The 23,316-nt window shown below is 38.6% G+C and overlaps 2 protein-coding genes across 2 annotated transcripts; both read left to right on the top strand.

Annotated features, from left to right (window-relative positions):
• The first annotated feature begins 4,595 nt into the window (after positions 1-4,595).
• On the top strand, positions 4,596-8,563 carry LOC146451379 (uncharacterized). Its single transcript, XM_085099206.1, has 4 exons — positions 4,596-4,698; positions 6,037-6,401; positions 7,269-7,472; positions 7,986-8,563. Exons 1-4 carry the CDS (start codon positions 4,599-4,601, stop codon positions 8,322-8,324), a joined length of 1,008 nt encoding a protein of 335 aa, XP_084955332.1. The 5' UTR covers positions 4,596-4,598; the 3' UTR covers positions 8,325-8,563.
• A 9,576-nt stretch (positions 8,564-18,139) lies between these two features.
• Positions 18,140-22,793, top strand: LOC146451378 (uncharacterized). Its single transcript, XM_085099200.1, has 4 exons — positions 18,140-18,371; positions 19,899-20,263; positions 20,697-20,900; positions 22,464-22,793. The coding sequence occupies exons 1-4, from the start codon at positions 18,215-18,217 to the stop codon at positions 22,791-22,793; spliced, it is 1,056 nt and encodes a 351-aa protein (XP_084955326.1). The 5' UTR covers positions 18,140-18,214.
• The last annotated feature ends 523 nt before the right edge of the window (positions 22,794-23,316 follow it).

Here is a 23,316-nt window from a genome sequence, read left to right as displayed (position 1 = left end):
ATGGAAACCATCACGTTAGTAATTACGCGCGATGGAAATTGTAAGGCAAAAATTAAGAACTTCTTGTGCGTTTCAAAAACTTCATAAAATTTGCGTTTGAGAGCTCGTTGTTTTCATACTGCTTGTTTTGACGAGTAATTAAACATCTGTCCCCTTCTCTGCTTCTCTGTAATTCCATTGAAACTGCTCAAAACAGAAAAGATGTGTAAGTGCACTAGATTGTTAAATTAGTGTGGGTAACCAAAAAATGGTGACCAGTGAAATTAGTGAATTATAACAATTTCCTGAGTCTTAACGCGAGGAAAAATATTAGAATTTGGCAGAACTGGCTATAACACCAGGTATGCTTCCAAACAAAACCTTATTCTGCGATTCTTCTTTGCGCCAATATTCCCATTGACTTAAACGAGCTTTTAAAACGGACTTGAACTTCTCCAAAAAATTGAAACTTTATTTACTGCCCGAGCAACGTTTCTCAAAGCTTATTCTAGTTACGTAGAAAAATGTTGGAACCTAGTTTAATGACCTTAGCACCCACGAGTCTCCTGTAGCTCAGTGGTAGAGCATCCGAACTAGTAATCGGAAGGTCTTAGGTTCGACTCCTGATAGGAGCACTCGGATTTCTTTTTTCCGAGTATGCCTGCGTCACTTTCTTGAATAATCATCATTCTCATTCATTCACCAGGCTGGAAATATACCATCACATTTCTCTCATATACCACACGTTCGACATTCAAATCCTAGCAGTATGCAGGATGTTTGTCCCATGGAACCTAGTTTAATGACCTTAGCACCCACGAGTCTCCTGTAGCTCAGTGGTAGAGCATCCGAACTAGTAATCGGAAGGTCTTAGGTTCGACTCCTGATAGGAGCACTCGGATTTCTTTTTTCCGAGTATGCCTGCGTCACTTTCTTGAGTAATCATCATTCTCATTCATTCACCAGGCTGGAAATATACCATCACATTTCTCTCAAAAATGTTCTACTTAGACTTATATCTCACTTTTAATTTCATACAGTGCATAGTTAATAAAATGTAATGGCTATGAAGCCTGACAAATTTCTTTTTTATATGTCATTGTTAGCATTTTTGGCCTTGACAATGGACTTGGATTTTGAAATGTGTTGGAGCAACTGAGAAGTAGAAACGTTCGTGTTAAGGATGGTGCTTACTATTGTTACTGCGCATACGTTCTGCGCATCTCGAGATACTCAGGTTTCCTATGGGTGGTGGCTGTTAATACAGAAAAATTTTTGCGCGCTTTAAAACTATATGGAGAAAACAGAAGGTAGCATGTGTTTTTGGTATCCCAAAACAAAATTGGGGATAATCATGCATTTTTCAGAGATAATTAAGCTTCAATTTAGAAAAAAAATCCCATACATTGCTTTATATTTTGGCACTTTTTAGAAATATTGTTGCTTAATTATCTCTAAAAAAATGCGTGGTTACCCTCAATTTTCTTTTTGGATTCCAATAGCCCTTGCTAAGAACTGCTATTCCCACATAGTCATAAACCGCACAAAAATACTTCTTTGTTATTAGGCACCGTCCTTAAAATATCCAGCTGGCCCCAGTTGTTCAAAGGCCGGATAACTTTATCCGCTGGATAAGGCACTATTCAGGGTATAAAATATACTTCACGTAAAACCTTTTCCAATGTTTTTGTACACTCCCAAACTTAACTGTGGTTAGAGTGTGCATATTCGCTTGTACAGGAGGAAATACTGAAATCTTTGCACAGATTGGAACTGACGGATAGCGACTTATCCACTGGATAAAGTTATCCGGCCTTTGAACAACTGGACCCTGTAGTGTAAACATTCAAACAAAGGATTGTGCAATGTCGTGGCCCTTCCAACATAAATTGCAGCACCATTGTTTTCATGGCAAAGTTTCATAACCAGTCCCTCAATTAAGAAATCAGTCAGAACATAAGTGTCTTTATAACCAGTAACCAATCATATGCATTACAAAATTGAAAAGGATTAAAGTTAGAAGAAAGCATCGGAGCTGAGACTGTGAAATCTTTCTGTAAACCTATCATTGAGTGATCAAAACGTCTTTTTCTTCCTATACAAAAATAAATTTAAAACACTACTGATGTGTAAGCCGCATACTTGCCGTGAAACACATCGTTTCTATGCAACACTTGACATTATTTTAGCGCCAAATATAATTATGCACAAGTGGGTCCTGCACGACCTCAAGTTAATTGGAGGAATTATCGCCTGATGGTCGCCTTGTTGACTATATGTATTTACAACAACTGAATATTAGCCCGAGAAGTGAATTGTCGATGCTTGTCGTAAGAACATCAAAATTTCCAAGTGGCAACTATCAGACCAATGTACCGAAACAGTCACATTCTATTGTTTTTAGGCCAAGTATTCAACAATTTGACCTTTAAGGTGGAAGGTTGAAATGAAAGAGACAAATAAATGTAAAAGCTAAAAATGCATTGTGAGGAACCTATTTATTTAATGAATTACAAGAAAGCATCGGAGGTGAGAGATCGCTGTCGAATCTTTCTCTAAACCTATCATTGAGTGATCAAAACATCTTTTTCTTCCTATACGAAAATAAATTAAAAACACTACAGATGCGTAAGCCGCATACTTGCCGTAAAACACATCGTTTCTATGCAACACTTGACATTATTTTAGCACCAAATATAATTGTGCACAAGCTCATTTACTTATATGAAACATATTCTAACCTATGTCACTGCATGATATTATAAACGACCCTCCGTGTTCTAGATCGGATGCTCTAACCTCTGAGCTACTGAGGGCAAGGGTCATTTTTGTGACTGCGACTGCATGATCCAGTTAAACCTTAATGTGTTGCTTATGATGGACTCCGTGACCGCGTGATGCGGTTCGTAAGTCCAGCCCACAAAAATGACCCTTGCTCGCCAACGAGTCCTCAGTAGCTCAGAGGTTAGAGCATCCGATCTAGAACACGGAGGGTCGTGGGTTCGAATCCCATCTGGGGCTCAGCCGATTTTTTCTGTGTCCTGTTATCGTCGATTCTTTACATCTCCCTGTATTTTCCTTGAAAAATATTCTGTACAAAGTATTTTACATTTTCATTTTAATTTATCCCATTTTGTAACCACTTTTTAGCTTTTTAGGTTGGAGCTATTTAATTGCTTTGCCGTTAAATTTAATGATATTTATAAATATTCATGCTTTTCTATGTTTCACTTTTGTTGAGCGCTTATCTTAAACTGATAAGAGAATAGTTCATATTTAATTGATTTGTTTAAAAACGTTCTTTCCTTATTCCGCTACAGGAAACCACTTGATAGAATCGCCCAATCCTTGAAAAGAAGTGCTTAAAAGGTAACCAATTTTGTTTAATTTTTATATCTATTTATGGCGTGCATGCAACGTACCGAAACCGTTAAATGTATTGGCGAAGACAAATTCAGCCTTTGAATTTGACAATCGTACATTCTTCAAATTGAGATAGCAAATACCGCTAAACCCTGAGTATTACAGACACCGTTGCGACCAGAAAAGGTGTCCGTATTATCGGATTATCCTTATTTAACTAGTTAAGGTTATTGAACAAGTATGGAATAGGACCAAAATAACTGCCCGTATTAAGCGGGTGTCCGTAAAGCGGGGATCCACTGCTCATTTTCATCTCTGACCGTTTCCCTAAAGCGTGGCAAATTCCGAAACGAAATGTGTTTTGTGAGTCACCTATTGATTAATATAACGGAAGTTTTAGGATTATCCTTCGTGTGAAGAAGATAATTTTAAGTCTTCACTGGGTTTGTCATGCAGATATCTACCTTAATTGTTTTTCAGTAAGAATTTAACGCAGCAGAACGTTATGTAAATGCCAGTGACCTCTAATATAACTTCAACCAGATACCCCCTTCGATTGATTTTTGAAACGCGTGCTCTGTATTGTGGAAAAAAAGAAGACGAAACAGACTGAGTGATGTTCACGGCATCAGCTGTCTGATTTTGTACCACGTAACGTGTTTCGTCCATTCAAAAACTCATTGATAATTCATAAAGAAATGGCAAGATCATGAATTAATGTTTCATGAGTGTCTTTAAATCTGATAAAGACACAGCTTAACTTTATGTCCAATTTTTTAGACCAAATTAACCCCAAATCTAAATATTAGAGCAAAAATGAGTTGATCCAAATAATAGATTTTGAAGCCGTTCAAAAAAAACTCGAAGCACGTGTTTTATCGGGTCCAAAAACACTCGGCTTCGCCTCGTGCTTTTAAATCCGATAAACAGTGCCGCTCGTTTTTTAAACATAACATGAGAGTGCGAGGAAATTAATCAATGGGTTATAAATAGAACATTGTGTCATGAGAATGTATAGAAGGTTGTTTCTAGAACGGATACTCCAAACGAAAGTGGCACACCTTATAATATTTGTGCAATAAAGTTTTCTTAATTCTCACAGTCCTGACGAGGACGAGAACTGACATCTTTTTTTCAGGCAGAGACGTTTAACGTTTTTTCATTTTTTTTTATCATTCAGATTATCTAGTTTCACACTTATGTATCCAAGATCGAAGCTCCTTCCCGTGTTGCTTCTCTGTTTCCTTGTGATTTCAATGCTGGCGTTTATTTACCTTCTTAAAGACAAAGGAGGAAATAGAATATCAACAGCTCAGATTATGAAAATCTTTGAAGGAAGAACTCTCAATGGAAGCGGTGAGTTACTTTGTATTGATCAAAAGTGCAAACAAAGCAGTTAGACTGACAGAGATAGAGAGACAGAGAGAGAGAGAGAGAGAGAGAGAGAGAGAGAGAGAGAGAGAGAGAGAGAGAGAGAGAGAGAGAGAGAGAGAGAGAGAGAGAGAGAGAGAGAGAGAGAGAGAGAGAGAGAGAGACAGACAGACAGAGGTCAGTCAGACACAAATATCTGACAGAAAATGAACACGTAATTTTTGCACGTTTAATTCTCTCATCCCCTCAACTTCGAATGCCAGATGAGAGTTTAGATGGAAGTAGGTTGCTAGATGATAGTGTAACCATAAATTCATCGTACAAAGTAAAAAAAAGGTGGTGTTCATGCTGATAACCGTGACTGATGACAATAGGGATGATATTGGTGACTATGTCGGTGATGGCGATAAGGATAATCACGTTGATGAAGAACTTGATGCGGACGACGGTGGAGATGACGATGATGATGACAACGGTAGGAATGGTGATGGTGATGATGATGATGATGATGATGATGATGATGATGATGATGATGATGATGATTACAATGACGACGACGACAACGATGATGATGATAAAATGGTGATGGAGATGGCAGTGACAATAATGGTGACGATGATGATGAAGATGATGAACACAATGACGACGATGACAGTTATAATGATGATGACGCGATGCACGACAATAACAGCAATGACAATGATGCATATGTTAGAGAAAATTATGTTGATTTTCACTAATAATAATAATAGTAATAATAATAATAATAATAATAATAATAATAATAGTAATGGATTCGCTAGCTGTAGTTGTCTACCGTTTCACAAAAGACTCGTTGTGATTCAAGACTCTCAATTCCTTTATTTACAACAAGAGTGACTTCGAAACCTACAATAATTAGAAAACAATAAACGATTACAAAATGGGAAAAAGCAGTTCTAAGCATGTAGCGACAGTTAAGTAAACGATATTTATCCAGTGGCAAGCTAGGAATCTCGTCGTTACAATATTGAAGCTGAACAGCTAAAGCGTATGCAAATTACATGACTTAAAACCACGATACATGCTAATTGTGACTAATACACACGTGTGCGGTATCGCGCATAGCTATTTTTGTGATCGCACGAGACAATAATAATACTAATAATAATAATAATAATAATAATAATAATAAATATAATAATAATAATAATAATAATAATAATAATAATAATAATAATGATAATAATAATAACAATTAGGACAATGATTAGGATAACTTATTGTCTGTGGCGTTTGTAGTTACGCGCTTCTCTTTGTAAATCTTGATTTTGTTTGTTTCAGATAAAACTCGCCCCTGGTCTTCCGCAGATAAAATGTTCAGCTTGTACGATGGAGTGGAGACGTTTGTTATGTTCATTGGTTATCCTCGAAGCAGACATAGTTTAGTAGGCGCCATATTGGACGCACATCCAGAGATCATCATCCCACATGAGTATAATCTCTTGGGTAGATGGAACGAATTCCAGTCGCCAAATGCTAAAAGGAAAAATCTCCAAAAATATTTGCTTTTTTACGAGCTTCAACAGCTGTCAATGAAGCAAGCTTTGTTTGGAATTCGTGCCAAAAATTCCCTGCTCGACGGAGAGTTCAAATACACCTACAATGTGCCGGGTTTATGGCAAGGAAGTTATGATAAAAGGATCAAGGTAAAAGCTCCTTAGAGTGAGTAGTTTCTCGATACAATGAAGATAATTAGTCGATACCGGGAAACGCGTTAAAGGTATCGATGTTCAAGAGCGGTATCGGCTCTTTGCGGATCGGTTGTGACAGGAGAGTAAAGGCGAAAGGCTGCTGAGTATATTCACTTTCTAAACATGAAATGACAATTACTCGACATACACCAACAATACCAGGGAATAGTTAATTAAAAGTATGGTCCTTTTGGGTATCGTTTGCTTGGGGAGGGTATATGACCGAAGGTATCAAGAAAAAAGGCATTTGCCGATACCCATTGACAGTAACTATGTCAACATGAAAAACAGTTGAGACCGTTCAATACCGGGGAGTGCTAGCAAGGTAACAAGGAGGTTGTCCTAAGTAACACGAAATGTCTAAATTCTCCTTGGTATAGCAGCTTCGTCGATATGAAGCTGATACTCGATACAGACCACAGTGGAAGAAATTTGAAAAGTATCGATTGTTGTTAGCGGGATTGGTTGTTTCTGCCAACTGTGGAAAACAAAAATAGCATTTTTGTGATAAAGGCGAAACTTGCAATAACTGGATCCTTGCCGGTCAAACGTATTGCCCAGACCTCAACAGCAATAACAGAACTGGATGCACAAAAGAAATGCTATTTAATAGTGTTTGTTTCACTTCCGCTCCGTCTGTGTCCAATTTCTTTGAAAATGTAATGTTTGTAATTGTAGGAGTAACGAACTTTAGTCTTCGTTTTAGCTTAAAACACAAAGAGAGTTGGAGGTATTAACCTGGAAAAAGGCACAGCTTCTCAGCTTAAGTGGTCAATCAAAATAAATAAACTTCACAGATGTCCAACACTTTTTATATTACAGGTCATTGGCGACAAGAAAGGTGGTTTGACATCACACTTGTTAATCGATCCGAAGAAGACAGAAATTCTGGAGGAAATTGGAAAAGTTGTCCAAGTACCAATGAAATTCATCCACGTCACCAGGAATCCATTTGACAATATAGCAACCATAATGCTTCGCGCGACGGGATCACGTGACAGCGTAAGAAAAGAGGAAGCAGCTAAGGTAAGGGAGGGAGATAGGATTACCGACTGAGAGTGGAAGAGCAGGGGAAGTACGAGGGAGAAGGGGAGGGGAATAGAGCAAATGAGGAGGGGTGGAATGAGCATGTTGATTGTCACAAAGGGTGGGGTGGGGGGTTATCAATTGCTGCGCCTTTATTTCTCTCTTCCACGTGAAATAAAACTTGATTCTTCTTTGTTTAGTTTTAACAATCAGATTAAAATCTACCTTTTTAGGACAGCATCTGAACCTGTGACTAATTGCCTTTCTTGATAGCACTGCAATATCCGACCAAAGAATTTTAGATGATTTGACAAAGAGCGGATTTTTTAGACGTATAACAAAACTAAAACAATATCTTAGTTCCTTTCTGGAATGACTAGTCTTAATTTATCTTATTTTCTTGTGATGTGGTGAGAAAAATATGACTTTACCTTGCACGGGATGCGATGGACATCTATATGTACTGACCTTTTGCAGTTAACATATCACTTTACTTCGTTCTCTCTCCCCCAGGTAAATAAACCGCAACAACTCGACGCTGCTATTAAATATTACTTCAATTCAGCAACCGCTAATCAACGCATACGGAAACTTTATGGAGACGCAGTTCTGGACATTTCTGGAGAGGAAATAGTCTTGAGGCCAAGAGAAACCATTCAAAAATTGTGTGACCATTTAGGGGTCACGTGCTCTGAAGAATATATTGAACAATGCAGCAAGATTTTATACGCTACTCCTTCAATCACCAGAAATACAGTTGTTTGGTCGAAGGAACAGAAAAACCGAGTAACTGACATGATCAAGAATTATCCGTTTTTGAAGAATTATTCTTTTGATAAATATCCTGAATAACTTAACTAGAAAAATCGAACGTGACTTTAGAATCAAACAACGCTTGGTAGAAAGCCATCCGTGACAGCGTGACACGAAAGGTTCGTTGAACATAGAACATTTCTACACTCAAACACGGGTTTATGCTGGATAACGTTCGTTACATTTACAATTTACAGCGGTTTTCAACTGAGTATCGGGAGTAATTTGGCGAAATTTGGCGATTGGTTTTAACTTGGTTTTTATGACACTCAAAATTAACAATCAGTATATTTCATTAGTCTGAAAAGCTCCTCTAATGGAGAGGATAACTAAGTTTACTATGTTGATGACGATGATGATGATGGTCATCATCATCATCATTATCATTAATATTATTCAAATATCAAGTAAGTGAGTGAGTGAGTGAGTGAGTAATCTTTATTTATACACGGTAAAAAATTCATCAGCCCTGAAAAAGTACAGAAGTATAAAATGTTAATATCTAAGTCTAAAATACATCCTATAAGGAGTATGCTAATTAAAATGTTAAAATTGTTCAAAAGTGTTTCGAGGAAGACTATTCCATAGGACAGCACCACTGTAGTTAAAACTGTTTCGAAGGTAGTTTGTGCGTGGGAGTGGAATGGCTAGTTTGTTTTCAGAATCAAGGAAAGTATAAGGAGTAATCATGGATCGACTTTTAAATTTGGACCCTTGGTATTCTAGGGCAAGGTTATTAAGGGACTTAAAACCCATCATGGCTTTTTGTATGTCACGTTGAGTGCCGAGATTTTGCCACTTTAATCTTTCAAACAGTTGAGAAGCATCAGTGTCATCATAGGAGAAAATACACCAGAGTTTGCAGTTTGTAGTCCCATGAATATATATTTTAGAAATTTGGTTGATTTTAGAGTGTTAAAAAAAAACCTGGCGTTCCCTCTTGTTTTTACCTCATGATTAAATGACTCGTTATTTCATGAGGCCATAAGGATAATCCTAATGTAGCCTTTGCTTTGCTTGGTATTCTGTGGCAAGGTTATTAAGAGACTTAAAAACCATTATGGCTTTTTGTGTGTCAAGCTGTGTGCATGTTTAACATCAGTATTCATAGGGTTCGCCTCTCAGGGAAAGGGACCATTCATTAACTGTGATTTATTGATTTCAATTTCTGCATGAGCATGTCATGACAACGGCCTAGATTGCATATTATTCATGTTAAGGTTAGGGTGACCATATGGAGGGTTAGGGTAGGGTTAGGGTTATGTGGGTGATTATATGGTTCCTTAACATGAACTACTTGCCGCCTAGATTGTTAGCTACGAGTGTAACTGTATTGGTTCAGTAGCTATCTGGTTTCCAGGCCTTTTTCTGATTTATAAGGAAACTGAATAACCAGGAAGGAGGTTGGTTCAGTTTAAGGTCAATGGACGAGGAAAGTGCTTTTTGTACTCTGAATGTAATATTTCGGAGCAATCCAATTCCTGCTGGGAGTTATAGCTTCCTCACTAACTCCGAGCGGATCCACTCGTAACAGTATACCTACGTCATGTATGACCAGTATTTCTGAGAATGAAATGAACATTCGAATTCCTCTTTGTAATGTTCGGTATTGGAATGAAATCTTAAACAATTCTCTGGAAATCTTTCCGAAAAAGACGCATTAACTGGAAAAAAAAAATATCAAAAATTAATGCTGTAATGAAAAGAAAAATTCACAGCTTTATGCCCTCAATACACTAGGAAAATTCTACGGGAACTCTGAAATCTCGCTGGCGATGTTCAAAACTGACATGTAACTTTCAAAAATACTGGTCACGCGTGTAACGTAGGTTGACTGTAAAACTTGTTAATTCTTAAACTTGTTGTGATTTCACTTTCCTCAGATTTCCCCGTCTCACAAAAATGCTTTCAGGAGAAAAAATCCTTTCCGCCCTGCTCATTGCTATCGCTGTGGATTCAATGCTGACCCTCACTTATCTCCTTAAAAGCAAAGGAGGAAATGTAAAACTTCTTAGTTACTCCAGTCTCCAGGCTTAAAATAATCTCTCTCTCTCTCTCTCTCTCTCTCTCTCTCTCTCTCTCTCTCTCTCTCTCTCTCTCTCTCTCTCTCTCTCTCTCTCTCTCTCTCTCTCTCTCTCTCTCTCTCTCTCTCTCTCTCTCTCTCTCTCTCTCTCTCTCTCTCTCTCTCTCTCTCTCTCTCTCTCTCTCTACTACTTTTTAATACAAAGATTGAAAAATTGAATTGACTTGTTTATTGTATCGCAAAACGTTGCCATAACAAATTTTGTGATTTCACACGTGAAATTATAAATAAACGCTGAAATTTCGCGCAAAAACAAAGGAGTAATTGGTCACCAATGATATTATAATATTTACATTCACAGCTTCAGAAGGTACAAGGTATTGAATGTATTATTGACTCGTATGATTGTAGGAGACGGAAGAGCAGCGATAATGTGTCCAAGTTTTCTTCGCAGATATAGAGTTTCGAGACATGGCGAACGATAGAGGTATAGTTCATGTGCTCTATTGTGATATCAATAACTTTCATGACGAAGATCAAATGCTTTAAAGTCCAACCTTTACATTTTTACTCCACTAGAAGCTAATAAGTTTCCACCAGTCTTACAATCATAAAATTAATTTCCTGTTGACATGACATAAGATGCTATGATCTACCACTAGATAATGCCAGCAATCATTTAACGTAGGGCCCTTTTCAAGCTGAAAACGTGGACTCACAAAAACTGCTTTTCGGTAATTCCAAATTTTATAGCTTAAAACGTCACGGTAATGCGTTATCCGGCAGCAAAAGTCCCGCCAATCACGATATACGCCCATTATCTGCCAACATTCCTCAATTTTCCAATGCAATCGACTTAGGAAGTTCAGAGATGTGAAGGTTTAGGAGTAAACACCTACCACAGAAATTTGGCTTATGAATTTACTGATTCATGGGAAATGGGTCCTGCACGACCTCAAGTTAATGGGAAGCTTCTTTGGAGGAATTATCGCCTGATGGTCGCCTTGTTGACTATATGTATTTACAGCAACTGAATATTTGCCCGAGAAGTGAATTGTCGACGCTTGTCGTAAGAACATGAAAATTTCCAAGTGGCAACTATCAGACCAATGTACCGAAACAGTCACATTCTATTGTGTTTAGGCCAAGTATTCAACAATTTGACCATTAAGGTGGAAGGTTGAAATGAAAGAGACAAATAAATTTTAAAAAACTAAAAATGCATTGTGAGGAACCTATTTATTTAATGAATTACAAAAAAGCATCGGAGGTGGGAGATCGCTGTCGAATCTTTCTCTAAACCTAGCATTGAGTGATCAAAACGTCTTTTCCTTCCCACACGAAGATAAATTAAAAACACCACAGATGTGTAAGCCGCATACTTGCCGTAAAACACATCATTACTATGCAACACTTGACATTATTTTAGCACCAAATATAATTATGCACAAGTTCATTTACTTATATTAAATATTCTGTACAAAGTATTTTAAATTTTCATTTTAATTTATCCCATTCTTGAACCACTTTTTAGCTGTATTACTTTTGAAAAGATGCAAAGAAAATGTAATGGAGGTTGGAGCTATTAAATTGCTTTGCCGTTAAATTTAATGACATTTATAAATATTCATGCTTTTCTATCTTCCACTTGTGTTTAGCGCTTATCTTAAACTGATAGGAGAATAGATCACATTTAATTGATTTGTTTAAAAACGTTCTTTCCGTATTTCGCTACTGGAAACCACTTATATTGTCGCCCAATCCTTGAAAAGAAGTGCTTGAAAGGTAACCAATTTTGTTTAATTTTTATATCTATTCATTGCCTGCATGCAACGTACCGAAACAGATACAATGTATTTGCGAAGACAAATTTGGCCTTTGAATTTGACACTCGTATATATATTCTTAAAATTGATATGGCAAATACAGCTAAACCCTGAGTTATTACGGACACCGTTGCGACCAGAAAAGGTGTCCGTATTTTCGGAGTATCCTTATTCACCAGTTAAGGTTATGGCCGGAACAAGTATTGAAATAGGACCAAAATAACTGCCCGTATAAGCGGGGGGTTCCACAACACATTTTCATCTCCGACCGGCGTTTTCCTAAAGCGTGGTAAATTTTGAAACGAAATGTGTTTTGTGAGTCACCTCTCGATTAATATCACGGAATTTTTAGGATTATCCTTCGTCTGAGAGGGATAATTTTAAGTCTTCATTGGGTTTGTCATGCAGATATCTACCTTTATTGTTTTTCAGTAAGAATTTAAAGCAGTACAACTTTATGTAAATGCAGTAGATCTCTAATTAAACTTCACTCAACTTGGTATTCGTCATCCCATATAGTTCTTTCAAAGCGTCAAAGGTTTCGTTAAATTTTAGCAGACGATAGATTTTTTAACCGACTACAACGTTATCATACATCTCATACATTCATTTCAACTAACAACTTAAGAGCGGCTGCCTGTAAGGATCGAGAAATTCGCCGTCAACGACCAATTTGGCGAACCGCTCATATTCGGTCCAAAAATACCCTTAGGTGAACTATATTCAAAAATCATATTTAAAAGTTCCAGCGACTTTTTAATTTTAAGAGATTCGCAAAAATTTGAAAATGCGGTCAAAGTGCGGTTTTTCGGCCGACTGAAGGTTCAAAATAAGGTGCGCGAACGAAGCACTTCCAAATGCTTAAAATAAATTCAGTTGAAGTCAAACTTTACACAAACTATGAACAACTATTCTTGTTTATTGCCCACTACTAAAGATTTTTAAATCTATTCATTTTGTGATTCTAGCGGGCACTTTAAAACCACCTTTGTATTGCGCTAAAAATGGCGGCGAAATATAGGTAATATTTAACGGCACAAAAGCGTTCCTGGTACCTCCGCTTTCGATAATTTTACTTTAGATCCTTAACATATAGTTATCAATTAAACATTCACCTTGCAAAGTTTCAAGCTCGGACTCGCAACGCTTCCCCCTGAGAAAATCGGATAACTTTTGCAATGTGTTCGGCTCAAAAACACAAGATTTATCGACAAAATGGAAGGCCATGTTAAGGGCATGTTTCAGTTGTATAGCATTAACAATGGTGACACACATCTCCGTTTGTCATAATCAGCAGTTCTTGATACCATAACTCAGCAGGCAATGTACTTTGATAGGTTTCCTGCATTGACTTACTGAAATACATCTAGTGTATACCATGTAATTTAAGAACATCTTGAGAACGTTTTTAGCCTCAAATCGCAAAAAAAATATATGAGAACGTTCAGCCTCAGCTCCAAAATTAGACGTTCTTATAAAAAACAGACGGTGTAATCAAAATGACAGAGTTACAAAAAAAATAAGCACATACCCAAAACCATGAATACACTGAAACCATACAACTATTAGCATCAGATGCCAATTGAATCCACATCATTTTTCTTCATAGCCAGTATCACCTGCTTTCCTAATCTTCGGGTTGAAAATAGTTGCTCGAGCTTAGAATCGCGTTTGCGGCAAACGACAAAGTGTGAGATTTCGCGTTTATCAGTGTTCTCTCGAAAAAAAAAAATAGTACATAGACGAGAATAGTGCAAAATAATGGTGGCCTTTGATGCTAATGCAAACAACTCAATTTTTTCTGAGAAATTGAAGACGTAGCACAAATATAGTCAAGCGGTCATTTCTGTCTCTTGCCGTAAACCGCAATCGAGATTGCAATCTTTCTTTGTCACGCAACACCAAACCATCGGGTTAGGTCTGTCGGAAAGGAAGCTCTCGAAGTCCACAATGGCCTTCCGTTTCAAAATGATGAACAGAAAGCGGACATAAATAAAGTACTGGAGTTGTGGGAAAATCACTGCCTCGGAAAAACAAACATTATCTATAAGAGATACAAGTTTAACAACCGCTCACAGGAACAAACGGTTTCAATCGATACTTACGTCACTGCATTCAGAGCGCTTGCCGAAACTTGCGAGTTTGGAACCTTGAAGGCAGGCGCGTAGGAGGGGGGGTTCGAGGGGTTCGAACGAACCCCCTTTGAAGATCAATAATGGCGGAAGAAAAACTTTTAAATAAAGCTCCTGTGGTAGATATACATCAACCAAAGAAAAATAGAGATATAAACCCGTTCTTTAGGCCTTATGTCTCATCCTCAGTAAAAATAAAAATTGTCAAGAACCTTTGGGGATTCAAAATTTTAAGGACGTTTCATTTTTGCGGTAAAACCGCATCCGCCCAAAAAAGCCATAGAAAAGCATGCTTTACGATACGTTTTGTTGTCTGAATGTAGCATTGTTCTGAAAGGAGATTCACTTCAAACTTAATAGTTCAAGCCTTGTTGAGTTTCACACGCAATTACGTACAAGTTCTAAGGGTCAGTAAACTGCTTGGGCTAGTTGCCTCTGTAATTAAAGAAAGCCAGGTCAATGTTCAGCAGCTCACTGATTTGGTGGATCGCTATCAAGATGACCTACCCTCTCCACAACTCTTTTCCTCCGAATTCCAGAGGTGGAAAATTATGGTCCAGGACGGAATTGTTGCTGATTCGTGTGCTTCGTCACTAAAAGAATGTGATCCCGACGACTTCCCCAACCTGTACAGGTTCCTGAAAATTGCTGGCACCCTTCCAGTCACCACTTGTGAATGTGAACGTTCCATAAGCACAATGAGGAGGTTGAACAACTACATCAGGTGTACCATGGGAGAGAGTAGGCTGTCCGCCCTGCTCTAATGCATATCATATATGATATGGGAATAATGCCTGTCAATCTTGACGAGATAGTCAATTTGTTCGAAGGCCTACACCCGAGAATGATGCAGTTTACCAGCTTGGTGTATGACTATCAGCAGATCGAATAGCTATCAGAACTTGACAGGGCGCGGAATGTACATTGAACTTTCTTGTTTAAGTTGAAACAATTATGCCGTCGAAATGATGCATATAGCTTTAAAAGCTGCTGTAAAACAAAGTTGTGATTTGCCTTAAATGGGTCTCAAAATGCAGGAAATGAGGTTTCTGGGAACCTAGATTTTCAAAACTTTCCGGGGGAGCATGCCCCGGACCCCCTAGTAAGGGAGGCGCTCAGCAAGATTTGGGGCTCAACGAACACCCCTATCGAAACCTTAGCTACGCGCCTGGAAGGATAATCTTATCCGCGACCGAATTGTTTGTGGTGTGGGTGACAATGGTGTACGAAGAAAATTGCTACAAGAATCGGGATTAACGCTGTCGAAATGTGTTGACATCTGTCGGGCGAATGAAGCTACGACAGCACAAATAAAAGACATGGCGGCGAGCCAAACCCCTGAGCAAGAAGCGAACGCGGTCAACCAGAAAGAGGGTTCTAAAAAGCCGAAGGCACCCAAAGAAAATGGTAAAGGTTCTAAGAATCAGCTAAGCGCCGAATGCAAGTACTGTGGTACTAAGCACGGGCAGAAAAGAGACAAATGCCTAGCATACGGAAAAACGTGCTCTTCGTGTGGAAAACCCAACCATTTTGCAGCAAAGTGTTTAAGAATTCCCGTGAATCCACGAAAAAGCGTTCTCAGAAGCCTAAATGCAAGAGAGTGAGCCAGCTCGATGACATCACAGAGTCTTCTTATTCTTCTTCAGAAGAAATCTTGTCTGTGTCTTTAGGTCACACCGCCAACGCCGTGCATATGTCAAAATTGAAGAACAAAATTTTCGCCCACATGGAGATTGCAAATGAGTTACTGAAGATGCAAGTCGATTCAGGAGTCTCCTGCAATGTGCTGCCCCGTAAATTTCTTCCAAGGGACACCGAAATTAAGAAGACCGACTTTAAGTTAACCACATACTCTAAAACAGCTTTGAAGGTTCTGGGCATGGCGAAAATATCCCTGCAAAACCCAAAGAACAAGAAAAAGTATCGTGCTGAATTTGCGATCACTGATGAAGATTACACTCCCCTTCTTGGCTCTTCAGCAACGCAACAAATGGGACTAATAACTGTTCAACAGGAAGACATCTTGCAAGTCGGAGACAGTTATCAGGAACTTAACATGGAGAGAATCACTGCGACCTACCCTGATATATTTCGAGGTCTGGGTTGTATGGAAGGAGCTCTTCACCTAGAACTTGATGAGAGTGCCTCGCCTTCAATCATGCCTCCCTGTCGTGTGCCTCTCACCCTGAAAGAAAGGCTGAAAGGGGAGCTAGCCCGCTTAGAAACAGATAATGTGATAAAGAGAGAAAAAGAACCAAAAGACTGGGTGTCTAGCCTTGTCGTAACAGAAAAACCACATGGCAAATCTGAGAGTGTGCATTGACCCTCAGCATCTTAACAAAGCCCTCAAAAGAAGCCATTACCCACTTCCAGTGATTGAAGACATACTCCCGGAGTTAGCTGATGTCAAAGTGTTTTTAAGTGCAGACTTCAAAGATTGATTCTTACAGATACAGCTCGACATTGTTGCTAAGTCATTTAGCTTTTATTGTTTTGTGTTCACCCGTGATTAGTTTCTTTTCTTAAACAAGGAAGGGTGTGACGATATGTCCATTGTCTAGATCAGCCAATCAGCATTAAGTTCAACCATGTGCTCTTGTCCTTGTTCATTTCAACGTGGCCGTGTAGCCGAGTGCTTAGTTCTCAGAATACAGTTCTGTTGTGTTTACTCTTTATCGAGTGTATCGACCATGATCTATACAAGCCTTTCGTCAGGGCGAATTGGCATGCATTCTTTACTTCCAAAAAGACAAAGGATCGATTCTCCTGAGAATATCACATGGTTTGTGATGTGCAATTGGCATAGGGAGCGAATAAGGTCCATAAATTAATTTCCTGCGAACGCTGGTTAGGTATCTATTACAACTGGCCTTACTAAACAGTTGCAAGGATGTTTTCTGCTTAACTCTAAGTAAGTATGATTTTACTTTGTACTATGAAAATACTTTGTCGGTATAAGGAAAACATAGTTTATAGATCACGATACCAAATACGCATATACACATCCTGGGATAAAACCGTTTTATGTTAGCAGCCAGTTAAACGAAGTGGATTTCGGTTCTTTGGTAGTTCCTAATAAATTTTGCGCCATGAGGATGCTGAGAGCTGAGACACGAAACGTGAGTTTTCCATATCAACCTGTGACAAAAACGAATTTCCTGCAAGAAAACCCAAGTTTCCAAAGCATGCAATTATAGTCATTGTGTATATCGTGCTACGCTACAGTACTTCACGTTTAAAATCTTAAGATACCGTTTTCAAGCTAGCATGTTTAACATCACTATTCATAGGGTTCACCTGTCAGGCAAAGGGACCATTCATTAACTGTTGTTTATTGATGTTTATTGATTTCAATTTCTGCATGAGCTTGTCATGACAACGGCTTAGATTGTTAGCTACAAGTAAAACTGTTTTGGTTCAGTAGCTAGCTGGTTCCCAGGCCTTTTCCAATTTATAAGGGGAAAAAAACCAGGAACGAGGTTGATTCAGTTTAAGGGCAATGGACGAGGAAAGTGTTTTTTGTACTCTGAACGTAATATTTCGGAACAATACTAATTCCTGTTGGGAGTTATGGCTTCCTCACTAACTCCGAGCGGATACACTCGTTACAGTATACCTACGTCACGCATGACAAGTATTTCTGAGAATGAAATGAACATTCGAATTCCATTTGAATGGAATCTTGAACAATTCTCTGGAAATCTTTCCTAAAAAGGCACATTAACTGAAAAAAAAAATTAATGCTGTAATGAAAGGAAAAATTCATAGCTTTATGCCCTCAATAAACTTGGGAAATTTCAACGGGAACTCTGAAATCTCGCTGGCGATAGTCAAAACTGACATGTAACTTTCAAAAATACTGGTCACGCGTGACGTAGGTTGACTGTAAAACTTGTTAATTCTTAAACTTGTTCTAAACTTCCTTTCCTCAGATTACCCCGTGTCACAATGTTTTCAGGACAAAAAATCCTTTCCGCCCTGCTCATCGCTTTCGCTGTGGGTTCAATGCTGACCCTCAATTGTCTCCTTAAAAGCAAAGGAGGAAATGCAATGTCTACAGCTCGTGGTAAAGCCATGTTTGAAAGCACCATACCAAACGATAAAGGTGAGCTACCTTCTAAGCACTGCGTAAGGGGAAGCGACGCGGGGAAGGGAGAGGAAGATCAAAGGTTGTGGAGAAAGTGGGCAGACGTCACTTCAACGTCGTTGCTACCAATTTAGCTCCTAGAAAGCTCGCCCACATTCAACAAGTTGGACTAATGACGATGCAGCTCTAATGACATTTAATTTACATTTTCAAGCGACGTTTTCGTTGGCGTTGTCATCGTGACTGTTTAAATTCTCTAAGATAGACTACTTATTGTGATCCTGGATAATTTGGCTCCGTTGTACAAATTGAACGGTTGGAATATTCAGACAATGAATGAGATAACGTGGGTATGTAATTCTTAGTGGCGATATTGTTAGCATTGCTGTCGAGGTTGGGTAAGGTCCCATTTTATAGTCAAGGGGAGAGTTACAGGTACTTTTTTAAGTAACGGAGAGATACAAAGTAATTTTTTATGTTCGAAGCTCGCGATTGCGTTTGCTTAGTATTTTTTTAAAACTAATTAATTTATTTATATATTTATTAATTGATTGATTGATTAACTAATTGAATGATTAATTAATTAATTAATTTATTTATTTATTTATCTTTGCCATGAAATAAACACACAGAAGACACTCAGGCAGAGGAGCCACTACAGCAACAGCCAATTTCCGGGGTCCTTTACATTTAAAATAATATAAAAACACATAAAACACGGGGAACACATACATTAATTAGCAAAAAAGACTAGAAACAACACGACGCCTGCCGCATCAAACTGCAAGCGGCGTTGCATTTAAGGTAGATAGTCCTCCACGATCTAATATCGTCGGCTCCAGTTGTTCAAAGTTCGATTACGCTAATCCTGGGTTAATGTGAACTTTGATTCGAGTTTATCTACTAACCAACCTATGTCACTGCATGATATTATATAAAGGAAAATACAGGAAGATGTAAAGAATCAACCATAAGAGGACACAGAAAAAATCTGAGCCCCAGATGGGATTCGAACCCACGACCCTCTGTGTTCTAGATCGGATGCTCTAACCTCTGAGCTACTGAGGACTCGTTGGCGAGCAAGGGTCATTTTTGTGGGTTGGACTTACGAACCGCATCACGCGGACACGCGGTCCATCACCCCATTCGAATTCTTCCTAAAGAGTTTTGTCCCTCAGTTTTACCTTAAACTTTTCTTTACCATTAACTTAAAATTAGCCTTAAAAAAAGTCTTAAAGAACGAGATGAAGCCCTCGGTTAACTTTTAATCGTGGATTAGCGTTATTGGCTTTCGAACAACCGGGCCCTGATCAAAATTCCGCTAGTATTTGTAGAGGATAAGAAAAAGAATAACGCAGTATTTTGTCTACGTACATTAAAAAGCTAAGGGTTTGTTTGTTTTTGGTTTTTCGTTTAGCGCTGATAAGATCAATAACAATTTTTTTAGGACATTAAAACTATAAAATTATTCATTTCTACTAATGACTTCGGCTTCTCTTAGGCGCTATTCCATGCCAACCTTGTGTTTTAATTATTTTATTTCAGGGGAAACTCGTTCATTGTCCCATGCAGATGAACTGTTCAAACTCTACGATGGAGTGGAGGCGTTTGTTATGTTCATTGGTTATCCTCGAAGCAGCCATAGTTTAGTAGGCGCCATATTGGACGCACATCCAGAGATCATCATCCCACATGAGTATGATCTATTGGGTAGATGGAACGAATTCCAGTCGCAAAATGCTAAAAGGAAAAACCTCCAAAAATATTTGCTTTTTTACGAGCTTCAACAGCTGTCTACGAGGCAAGCTTTGTTTGGAATTCGTGCTAATAATTCCCTGCTCGGCGGACAGTTCACCTACACCTACAATGTGCCGGGTTTATGGCAAGGAGGTTATGATAAAAGGATCAAGGTAAAAGCTCATATCTACCAGCCTGCATGTACTTCATAGTCTTTCATGCCTTTTCACGTCTTCTAGTCATTTCAGTAAGATGTAGCAATGGTTACCTGTCAATTTCTGAATTGAATTTAAGATTTTTCTACTTGATTTCAAAGCGTTACAAGGCAGGACTCCTAGAGATCTACTTAAACCTAAAGATTGCTGAAAAGACCCGAAAAAAAAACCGTAAATCCTTAATTGAAGATCCTTTAACTTGTTTTTAAAGCGTTACAAGGCATTTCACTGTGATTTCACTGTGAAATGGTTTAAGATAAAAATCGCCCATACGATTCTCCTGCTGTGTATATTTGTCATCCATCAAGTGAAACAAGAGGCTTCGTTGTATACCAAGTCATTAAACTTAAACCGTGCCTTAAAAGCTGAATATTGCCAACATTTTTTAAAGGTAATTGGTGACAAGAAAGGAGGACGCACATCACAAATTCTAATCAACCCAGACAAGGTTAGCATTCTTGAAGAGATCAGACAAGTTGTCCAAGTACCCATGAAATTCATCCACGTCTTTAGAAATCCATTTGACAACATAGCAACCATACTGCTTCGCCGCGATGGGTCACGTAACAAAGTGAGAGGAGAAGAAGTAGAAAAGGTGAGAGAAGGAGGGAAGGGCGGGAACCAACCACGTCAACTGATGTGTAACACGATACAGATCTGTACACTTGTAATTGTTATCCCAATACATTCTAAAACAGAAACGTCATACGCTATAATCTAAGGGTGCGTTTTTTTGGGAGGTGATCCAAAAACGGACTCTGGACAAGGACCCCTCGGTTCCTTTGATACACCATGATACGAATGATCTGAGATCACAAATCCGTTTTTGGATTCTCCCAAAAAAACGCACCCTAAGAATATTCACAAGAATATTTTAAGCCTAACATCGGCAGAAAAAATAAGAATATTCAGCCTGGGCCGGAAAAACAATTTTCTTATATCTGTCTGGATTTGTAAGAACATACCTCCAGAAATTAAGCACATTTTGAGACTTTCTTGGCTGATGGAATATGCTAGTCCAGAACAAGACTTTAATTAGGGCTCATCGCAAGAAAGCAAGGAATACTACAGAAGGCTTGTCTGACATGACACTGACATTTGGACTGACATGAAACATGGCCTATGTGTTGTCAAAACAAGTCTGGGAATAACTTTTCAACGGCGCCTTGATTCATGACGCAATGCGAATCACGGCGATCGAACATCTAGGAATTATTTATGACACTCGAGACCGGAAATCCGACCCAAAATCACACTCCTCGACTAATCGATCACTAGCCTAACAATGCAACAGTTAGAAGCGCGAAAAATAATCGACTAGCTTTTCAAACTTACGCTTTTTGAAGAGAAAATCCTTGCCAACTCTTGCTCACCATTTTACTTTAAGTCTCGAATGTTGACAAAATATTTGAACGGGAAACATTTACAGTGGTTTTCAGCAACAAAAACTACAAAAAAATCTTTCGCCAGGTCAAAACGTCCCCATAATTTTCACGCTGCCCGACTAGAAATCATCGCTAAGAACTACTTTCTACGGCCAAAGACTGTCACCTCCTCAAGCAAAGCTCACAATATGTCTCCCTTAGTATGCCTGAGTGACTAAAAATTACCCGTTTTGCTCAAAAGAGAAGTACAATAGCTAGGGAGCATATTAGACGAGGCACGAGCTGCACTCGTAAGGCTTCTTCCCTCTCTAGACTTAATAATGTCCTCAGGAAAACCTTTGCTTCTGGAAGCCAAACAAAAAGCTAGGTCTACTGAATGTTTTTCTTCTGAGCTAAGAGCGCGCCGAATTCAAAGCGAGTTCGTTGTGCCGTTTATAAACGTTTGAGAGAGAATGGGGCTAGCTGGGCAAAACAATTCAAGGAGTCCATATGGGGGAGTGGAGGGGGGAAGGGAGTGAGGGAAGAAGGGAGAGAGAAAAATAGCTTTTGTCTTACAGACGACTACTGGTGACCCTTGTATTGTATCTCCTGAAATTCGATGGGAAATACGAAAAAAAAAACTATGTTCAGAAAAGTAAACAAAAATCGGAGATTTCTTAGGATATGTTCTTTTAAATCCAGACAAATATAAAACAACGTAACGTGGTGAAAGAGAGGCTTTCAGGATTTTGAGTCGCTTACCGTGTGCACCATTATTACGATTCTTTTCACAGGTAAATAACACGGAGAAATTAGACAATGCTATCAACAGTTACTTCAAATTAGCAGCGGCTAATCAGCTCGTCAGGCAGACTTATGGGGATGCAGTCATTGACATTCCGGGACACGAGACAGTTTTGAAACCCAAGGAAACCATCCAAAAATTATGTGACCATTTGGGAGTCTTGTGTTCTGAAGAATACATTGAACAATGCAGAAAGATTTTGTATGGAACACCTTCAGTAACCAGAAATACTGTAGTCTGGACAAAAGAGCAGAAAGAGCGAGTAACACAAATGATGAAGAAATATCCCTTTTTGAAAGAACTTTCATTTGATGAATAACTTTCAGCTGTAACGTAACGTAACGTAACGAACGTAACTTACGGTCACACAAAGCTTGACAACAGTTCATTATTGGATATCGGCAAATAAATAACAGAGAATAGCTTTAGGTTACCCTATACCTTCAGAGGTGTCTCGCGTTTAAGCGATGTAGCGCGTCCAGTTTAAACTGTAGATACCTAAACCCCTGTATCAAATTAAAGCTTATAGAACTGGCTATCAAACTATACCAAGAATTATGAAATTAAATGAATTGTCGAATTTTTCACGACCCCCAAATTCGAGCGTCCGAATCAACTTTTTAAAGCTACAAGTCACAGCGAATTTCGTTTCTCGCTAATTTAATTTGCTCCTCAGTTTCCGGACCCAAAACGCTGAAAAAACGTGTCTGCGTTTTGCCACATTCAATCGCAATGAAAAGTTATGGAGCATTTTCGAAATAGGATGAAAAAAATGTGGAGTGATCATACAAAATCGCTCTCTGAGAAAAAATATTTTGAAAGAAAAACTTCGCAGACAGCAT

The sequence above is a fragment of the Pavona decussata genome, unplaced genomic scaffold (genome assembly GCF_977016875.1).
Source record: "Pavona decussata unplaced genomic scaffold, jaPavDecu1.1 SCAFFOLD_390, whole genome shotgun sequence".
NCBI lineage: Eukaryota > Metazoa > Cnidaria > Anthozoa > Scleractinia > Agariciidae > Pavona > Pavona decussata.
The sequence above is the reverse complement of the archived record's forward strand: the minus strand, read 5'-3'. Positions and strand labels throughout refer to the sequence as shown.

What these genes read in the sequence shown, in the direction of transcription:
- LOC146451379 (XM_085099206.1), top strand. Translation starts at nt 4,599, where the DNA reads ATGCTGGCGTTTATTTACCTTCTTAAAGACAAAGGAGGAAATAGAATA. An exon ending in GTTATGATAAAAGGATCAAG is followed by an intron (nt 6,402 to 7,268) that starts GTAAAAGCTCCT and finishes TTTATATTACAG; the next exon opens with GTCATTGGCGACAAGAAAGG. An exon ending in GAAAAGAGGAAGCAGCTAAG is followed by an intron (nt 7,473 to 7,985) that starts GTAAGGGAGGGA and finishes TCTCTCCCCCAG; the next exon opens with GTAAATAAACCGCAACAACT.
- LOC146451378 (XM_085099200.1), top strand. Translation starts at nt 18,215, where the DNA reads ATGTTTTCAGGACAAAAAATCCTTTCCGCCCTGCTCATCGCTTTCGCT. An exon ending in CACCATACCAAACGATAAAG is followed by an intron (nt 18,372 to 19,898) that starts GTGAGCTACCTT and finishes ATTTTATTTCAG; the next exon opens with GGGAAACTCGTTCATTGTCC. An exon ending in GTTATGATAAAAGGATCAAG is followed by an intron (nt 20,264 to 20,696) that starts GTAAAAGCTCAT and finishes CATTTTTTAAAG; the next exon opens with GTAATTGGTGACAAGAAAGG.